This window comes from Austrofundulus limnaeus, unplaced genomic scaffold, assembly GCF_001266775.1.
Source record: "Austrofundulus limnaeus strain Quisiro unplaced genomic scaffold, Austrofundulus_limnaeus-1.0 Scaffold438, whole genome shotgun sequence".
NCBI classification, from domain to species: domain Eukaryota; kingdom Metazoa; phylum Chordata; class Actinopteri; order Cyprinodontiformes; family Rivulidae; genus Austrofundulus; species Austrofundulus limnaeus.
Genome location: NW_013952840.1, coordinates 367,935 through 376,451, shown reverse-complemented (window position 1 = coordinate 376,451; position 8,517 = coordinate 367,935). Strand labels below are relative to the sequence as shown.

The 8,517-nt window shown below is 42.4% G+C and overlaps 1 protein-coding gene across 1 annotated transcript; it reads left to right on the top strand.

Annotated features, from left to right (window-relative positions):
* Window positions 1–63: 63 nt before the first annotated feature.
* Window positions 64–6,325, top strand: mthfr (methylenetetrahydrofolate reductase (NAD(P)H); the record flags this gene model as incomplete). The annotated part of the gene is given in 10 exon segments (XM_014024749.1): window positions 64–302; window positions 1,732–1,842; window positions 2,014–2,207; window positions 4,229–4,479; window positions 4,670–4,804; window positions 4,882–5,062; window positions 5,143–5,325; window positions 5,400–5,501; window positions 5,570–5,689; window positions 5,879–6,325. Coding segments are annotated over 10 exon segments (1,768 nt in total), but the record flags the coding sequence as incomplete, so codon positions are not given.
* Between the last annotated feature and the right edge of the window lie 2,192 nt (window positions 6,326–8,517).

The window sequence follows — 8,517 nt, the reverse complement described above, 5'->3', positions numbered from 1 at the left end:
GTTTTGTTTTGTTTTGTTTTGTTTTGTTTTGTTTTGTTTGTTTGTTTGTTTGTTTGTTGACAGGTTCGACCGTATGGGCTCCGGGGGGCCCCTCTTCATCGACATCACCTGGCACCCTGCAGGAGACCCCGGCTCGGACAAAGAGACGTCCTCCATGATGATCGCCAGCACGGCGGTGAACTACTGCGGCCTGGAGAGCGTCCTGCACCTGACCTGCTGCAACCAGACCAAGGACCGCATCACGGCTTACCTGGCCAAGGCCAAACACCTGGGCCTGAAGAACATCATGGCTCTGAGAGGAGGTACGTGCTCCGACACACAGGGTCCCACAGCCTGGGGCCGGGTCTCCGTTTACCTCTAGAAATGAAATCCCTACACAGCTCCTGACCTGAAATTCTCTGAACTGAAGGGAAAAAAACTGAAGTTAAACTTCTGAGAAGAGCTCACCTGTCAGGTGTGAACACTTCCAGCTGCCTCAGGCTTGACTTTTCACCTGGTTTTAGGCTAAAAGGTTTAGAAAGAGCAACAAACTGAAGTCCTGCTGGACGTTGCTCAGGTGTAGGTCTGACGTCACGATAAAAATATCTTTTACTCTGTTGTAAAGTTTAGTTTTTTACTTTTTCCTTTAAAAATGAGAGATTCTAAATTCTTGCCAGAAGAGTTTGCAGTGTTAGCTCCATGTTAGCATTAGTGTTAGCTCCATGTTAGCATTAGTGTTAGCTCCATGTGAGCATTAGTGTTAGCTCCATGTTAGGGTTAGCTCCATGTTAGGGTTAGCTCCATGTTAGCATTAGTGTTAGCTCCATGTTAGCATTAGTGTTAGCTCCATGTTAGTTTTAGCTCCATGTGAGCATTAATGTTAGCTCTGCATTAGTGTTAGCTTCACGTTAGTTTTAGCTTTGCTTTAGTGTTAGCTCCATGTTAGTGTTAGCTCCATGTTAGTGTTAGCTCCATGTTAGCGTTAGCTCCATGTCAGAGTTAGCTCCATGTTAGCGTTAGCTCCATGTGAGCATTAGTGTAAGCTCCATGTTAGCGTTAGTATTAGCTCCATGTTAGTGTTAGCTCCATGTTAGCATTAGTATTAGTTCCATGTCAGTGTTAGCTCCATGTGAGCATTAGTGTAAGCTCCATGTTAGCATTAGTATTAGCTCCATGTTAGCGTTAGCTCCATGTGAGCATTAGTGTAAGCTCCATGTTAGCATTAGTATTAGCTCCATGTCAGTGTTAGCTCCATGTGAGCATTAATGTTAGCTCCGCATTAGTGTTAGCTTCACGTTAGTTTTAGCTTTGCTTTAGTGTAAACTCCATGTTTGTTTTAGCTCTGTGTTTGTATTTGCTTTAGCTTTGCATTAGTGTCATGGTAGCATTAGCTCCATGTTAGCATCAGAGTTAATATTAGCTCCATGTCACTGTTAGCTCCATGTTAGCATTAATGGTAGCTCTGCGTTTGTGTTAGCTCTGCCTTATTGTTAGCTCCATGTTAGTTTTAYCTTTGCTTTAGTTTTAGTTCCATGTTTGTCTTTAGCTCTGTGTTTGTATTAGCTCCATGTTAGCATTAGCTCCATGTTAGCATCAGAGTTAATATTAGCTCCATGCCATGATGACTTATATAAGTAACTAATCTAAGTAAAGTACCAAATATTAACCTGTGACAGTTTTTTCTGATGATTTTTTTTTTGCGCACGGTACAATTTTTTCCCATCCTGTGGTTTGGTTCTGACTTGTCCACAGACCCGGTGGGATCAGACTGGGAGGAAGAGGAGGAAGGCTTCAACTACGCCGTGGACCTGGTCAAACACATCCGATCGGAGTTTAATGACTACTTTGACGTGTGCGTTGCTGGTACGTCAACTAAAACTTGATTTAAAACGTATGCTGAGAGTCGGGTCTTATCCTCTGAGCTCAGATTTACGACACATTTATTCCTTCGGGGTTTTGGTTCACGCGTCCCGTCACGTCTGGTTCTAAACGTGAATCAGTCCGGTGCGATTTTAAACCTGCGTGTGTCTCCAGGTTACCCCACCGGTCACCCAGAGGCGGCGAGCTATGAGGACGACCTCAGGCACCTGAAGGAGAAGGTGGACGCCGGAGCAGACTTCATCATCACTCAGCTGTTCTTCAGAGCCGACAACTTCCTGAAGTTTCTGGAAGACTGCAGAACGATCGGTGTCACGTGTCCCGTCCTACCTGGAATCTTCCCCATACAGGTGCGAACGGCTCCTTCCAGGAACAGAAGCACTGTTAATGATTGTCAGGAAGCCTCCGAGGCTGTTCTCAGAGCTGCTTCAGGACCTACGTCTGAACTCTTTAAACCTTGGGGCTGATGTTTATGTAAGGCCAGATAAAACTGTAACATTTGAAGAATCAAGGTGTTAATAAGGTAAAGAGTTGAACGGGTAATAAAGGCAGGGCGGGGCAATAAAACAGCAGCCTTCAGTGATAAAACGCTGAGAGTACAGAGAACTTTCAAGGAATTCTCTCTGCAACAGAACTTATCTTCTGCTTTACCCAGATATTTTTATTGTTTTTTCCAGCTTGGATCTAGGTTAAAGGTTAAAGGAGTCTGARAGCTGTTTTTACATGGAGACCTGCTGCACCTGTCGCATCTTTCAACTCACCTGGTCCTGATTTACTTTCTAAAAGAAAACAAACTGATATTTTATTTTTAATTTGACAATAAGGGGTGTTTAGATGTAAATTAATATGAAGTAGCTTTTGCTTGTGACAATTTGCAGAGTTACTGTTTGTCCATCTATCCATTTTCTGTACACGCTCCTTCCTTTCAGGGTCGCGTGGGTCACCGGTGCCCATATCCAGCAGTCACAGTGGTGGGGTACACCCTGGACAGGTCTCCAGTCCATCACAGGGACACACAGAGACAAACAACCATTCACTCTCTCGCACCTAGGGACAATTTAAAGTTATCAGTTAACCTAACAGTCGTGTTTTTGGTCTGTGGGAGGAAGCCGGAGTACCCGGAGAGAATCCACACATGCACAGAGAGAACATGCAAACTCTACCCAGAAAGGTCCCCGGGCRGYGATTTGAACTGGCGACTTTCTTGCTGAGAGACATCAGCTCTACCAACTGAGCCACTGTGCTGCCCCGTTAGTGAGTTAGTGTAGTGTTCCCTGAAATACCTTGCTGTGGTTTCTGCACGAGCTTCCCAAGGTCCCCAAATTGGTCCTACTATGGTCTTCAAATTATCTTCCTAAGGTTCCTAAACCGTCTTCCCAAGATCCCCCCAAGGTTCTTCCGAAGTTCTCCTTAGTCTTTCTAGGGTTCTCAAACGGTCTTCCTAAGGCCCCTGAAACGTCTTCCTATGGTCACTAAACCATCTTTCCAATATCCCTTAACGCTCTTTCGAAGGCACCCAAACTGTCTTTGTACTTTGAACTGTCCTTGTAGGGACTGCCTAGGGTCCCCAAGCAGTCTTTTTAGGGTCCTTGAAGAGTCTGCCTAAGGTCCCAGAATAGTCTTCCTAAGGTCCCCAAACCCTCTTCTTATTGTCCCCAAACCTTTATCCTAAGATACCTGAACCGTCTTCCCAAGATCCCCCAATGTTCTTCTAAAGGTCCACAAACCATCTTTCTAAAGTCCCTGAAGGGTCTGCCTAGGGTCACAAATGGTCTTTTTAGGGACCCAAATGACTTTCTAAACTCCTCGAATAGTCTTCTTAAGGTCCCAGCATAGTCTTCCTAAGATCCCCGAATAGTTTCCCAAAGGTCCCCAAACTGTCTTTCTAAAGTCCCTGAAGGYTCTGCCTAGGGTATCCAACGGTCTTTCTAGGGTCCATGAAGTCCCTGCCTAAGGTCCTCAAATGGTCTTTCTAAGGCTCCATTCCCAGAATAGTCTTCCTAAGATCGCTGAACCCTCTTCTTAAGGTCCCTTAACCATCTTCTCAAGGTCCCCAAACCATTATCCCAAGGTCCCTGAATCGTTGTCTTAGTTGTCTTAAAACCACCTAGTTTCCTCAGTGACTTTACTTTTTGCTTACAAAGAAAACTGCAGTACCTCTGGTACAATATTTCAGGAAAATAGGATTTAACTCAGGTTTTATTATTTATATTGTAGAAAATAGATTTAACCTTTCTGATGAGTCACTGATGAAGTGTTAAACACATCTGCTGCTGACAGATTTATTCATTTTACACCAGGCATCATTTTTTGATTTGTTTGATTAACTGTGAATCTTAATAAATCCAAACATTTCCTTTTTGATTTGCAGGGTTATCAGTCGCTACGTCAGCTTGTCAAGCTGTCAAAGCTCGAGGTACCAGAGGAGATCACCAGAGTCATCGAACCAATCAAAGACAACGATGCTGCCATCAGGAACTACGGGATCCATCAGGCCGTGGAGATGTGTCGGGTCCTGTTGGACAGTGGGAAAGTACCGGGCCTGCATTTCTACACGTTGAACCGCGAAGTTGCAACCATAGAGGTCCTCCGACAGCTGGGGCTCTGGATAGAAGATCCCAGGTCAGTCCGAAAGACTTGTAGAGACAGATAGTACTGGGTCTGGACTTGATGAAACGTTAACAGTCTTCTATTAGATTTTTTTTATGAAACAATCTGCTAACATTAGCTTCCTGTTGGAAGTCGTAGACCTCAGAGATCCATGGCAGGATCTGGTCTTTAGACGTGGTCTTGAGCTTGTTCTTTTCTCCAGACGGCCTCTTCCCTGGGCGGTGAGCGCACATCCCAAACGGAAAGTGGAAGACGTTCGACCGATCTTCTGGGCCTCCAGACCCAAGAGCTACATCTACCGGACCCAGGACTGGGATGAGTTCCCCAATGGCAGATGGTAGGTCTGTTGGAGGAGGTATTAAAGTCCCGTCAGGTGTGTTTTTGTAAATGTGCGTCTCTTGCTGCTGCCTCCAGGGGAAACTCGTCCTCTCCAGCGTTTGGAGAGCTGAACGATTACTACCTGTTCTACTTGAAAAGCAAATCGTCTAAAGAGGCGCTGCTGAAGATGTGGGGCGAGGAACTGAAGAACGAAGGAAGTGTTTTTGACGTTTTCACGTGCTACATCACGGCCCAGCCGAACCGAAATGGACACAAGGTAGAAAAGTCACGATTGGTGAGTTTTAACGAGTTTTCCAGTTTGGGTCTTTAAATCCTGAGGCGCTTCTTCCACTTCAGGTGATGTGTTTGCCCTGGAACGATGAGCCTCTGGCTCCGGAGACCAACCTCCTGAAGGACGAGCTGGAGAAGGTGAACAGACGAGGTGTCCTCACCATCAACTCTCAGCCCAACATCAACGGTAAACCGTCCACAGACCCCGTGGTGGGCTGGGGGCCTGCGGGGGGCTACGTCTTCCAGAAGGTGGGGTCTCTTATTTGAGTTGTTTCTGAATTTAAAGGTTTGAAAAACGTCTGAAACGGTTTTCTGTCCATCAGGCCTATCTGGAGTTCTTCACCTCCAGTGAAAACGTGACCGCCCTCCTAAAAGTCGTGAAGAAATACGAGCCACGTGTGAACTACCACATTGTCAACGTGCACGTAAGTCTGACCTGCGAGGGTCCGAGGCGGGGTCTGGGTCATTGTTTCATTTCTTGTTTTGTTCTCAGGGTCAGAACCTGACCAACGCCCCCGACATGCAGCCCAATGCCGTGACATGGGGCATCTTCCCCGGCAGGGAGATCGTCCAGCCCACGGTGGTGGACCCGGTCAGCTTCATGTACTGGAAGGTAAGGTCCGCCAGACCGGACGGGTGGATTCAGGAGGTCCTCGAAGTCTTTGGTCCGTAGGTTTAAACGAGGCTTCATGACGTCGACATGAATAAAAACTAGACTCTGAAATTAGAGTTTTAAACTCTGACTTCAGTCTGACTTTGGAGCCAGTTTGAACGGCGTGAAACCGTCTTCCTGTCTCTTCAGGACGAAGCCTTCGGCTTGTGGATCGAGCAGTGGGCCAAGCTCTACGAGGACGAGTCGCCGTCACGGATGATCATCAAGTACATCCACGATAACTACTTCCTGGTCAACCTGGTGGACAACGACTTCCCTCTGGAGAGCTGCCTGTGGCGCATCATCGACGACATGTTCGAGCTGCTGGACACGCCACCGCAGACGCTTGGCGGCGAAACACAAAGCAGCGTAACACAAAGCAGTGAAACACTTCCTGAATAAAATCTGACATATAAAAACAAAAAAAAACGTGATTTTTAGGAAAGAAATAACTTTAATGGAATCCMTTTTTATAGAGAAGTGCCTTAAAGACCTATTTAACAGTATTTTTTTAGGTGTTTGTCGACGTCGACTGAATCGGTTTGTAAAAATAAGCTGAATCGTTTCTTCTGATTAAAAAAAACAGATGAAACTTTTTTGATTTGTCATCATGAGCGAATTCTTTGTAGGGTCAGAGCGCTACAAAAAGGATGAAAACTATAAAATAAAAACAAACGTAAATATAGAAATTTTAACACAGCTGACAAATTTTTTTTGTTTAAAAAATGTTCTTTAATGTGAATTTATTTCAATGTTATATATTTAGTTTAAAACTGAGAAAAAAAATCATACCAACAGCAACTCTTTAAATAAATACAAATGTGACAAATTAAACAATGTTAAGAATTATTTTTAGATTAATGTTTGCTCAAAGAAGCAAATTTAAATTTAAATAAAACTTAAAAACCAAACATTTTAAAATGTTAACTAGAAGAAAATCTAAATAATTAAAAAATGAAAAGATGTAGATTTTATTTAAAAACGCACAGAGATATTTGAATTTATTTCTTTAATTTATTTGTAATGTTTTATAGATTTCTTGTTTTTGTGGCGCCAACTTCACTCCATAAACCTCAAACTTTATTCAGAGTTTATTTATTTCCTCTGAATATCAAACAACAAAACAACCTCATAAAATGAATTAAAACACATAATTGTGTTTTCATTTTTTTTATTTTTTTAAATTGTCTTTTTAATCCTAACGTGATGAAACAAACACTAATTGATCTTTAAAATGGTGCTTTAATGTTTCTACATGAATGTGAGCTGAAACCTCTAATGAAGAAAATCCAATTAAACAAATGCAACAGAGCTTTAATCTTTGGTGATTTATTCATGAAAGTTTATTGTTCTAATATTTGGAAGCATCAAAATTTTAATTAAAGTTATGTCATTAAATCAAGTTTTTAATTTTAAAGTATTTTTCTGCTCTTTTTCCTGTGAATCCTCTCCAGGACCACCAGCAGCCACGTCTGTTTTAATGAAAKGTTTTATTTTTTTTCCACTTTAATGTTGATCCAGAACATCGTGACCTCCGGTCCAAAGGTRCGGTCCACACACACCGACACTGACTATGAGCCGAAGCGTCGCGCCGACCTGCAGACATCGATCAGGTCGAACCAGATCAAAACTGCAGAAACATTTATCATAAATATTCTCTTTGATTTCTGGGGTTTACACAGCAAGATTTATTTTTATTTGAGTCTAAAGAAATTCAAACTCAAATATAACCTGTGTAAGTCCAGCACTTAACACAATCAGCTTTTTATTTGATAGTAAAATTGTATTTTAGACCATGAACCAGACAATTATTATATTTCTACAACAGTTTTAGGCTCCACACGATGTATGATGAAAAGTAATTTTCCTTGGAGCTCATGATTCAGATTCTTATGAATCGGACTCCAGAGTTCTGGTGATCGGAGCTTGGATGAACCCTGGAGACTCGCTACCAGTGGTGGGCACAATTCCCCTAAAGCACTAACGGGAACTAATTTTCTGATTAGTGCTTTAGGGCTTTTGCTAATTTTTAAATTTATTAGTGGATTAGCACTTGCTAAATTTAGTAGCACTAACTGAGGTCTATAAATGTTATWGATSAACGTTAATGTTAACAGCTGAGGGTGAAAACTGCACATTTTGTTCAGATGTGTCACTTATCCACAAGGTCAGGGGCTCTCTAACTTTTTGGGTCTGGGGACCCCCTTAATAAACCCCATGTTGCTAACGCACAATAATTTACTGTTATTTTAACCCCTAAATGCCATGGTAATAGTATTTTTGTTTGGTTTAGTATTTTTGTTTTACTGTGCATCATTCTCCAAATTCATTTTTTGAAATGAAAAATTAACAATTTCTTGAAACTTTTTGAGGACCTCCAAGAAATGACTCGCGGACCCCTGGGAGTCCTGGGACCCCAGTTTGCTTTAGAATTAGGGGACCTAAATACTTGAGTTAGTGTTTTAGAGTTAGTGGAACTAATTTTTAGATTAGTGCTYCCCACTGCTCGCTGCGGACCTGGTTCCAAAACCCAAGTCAGGTCCAGTACACAAAACAGAAGGTCTTATGATGCATTTTGTTTAAGCTGGATTAATAACAGAAAACTACAAAAAAAATACACTTAAATATTTGTTGAATCTTGAGTTTATTTCTTGTTTTGATACATTTAGTTTGATGCCAGCAGCAGTTTGTTTTTAAACCTTCTGAGCTTCAACATCCTGGTTTGTAAAAGTGTCAAACATTCAGCAACAAAAACAACTGGGTTTTGTTTTATACATTATATATATATA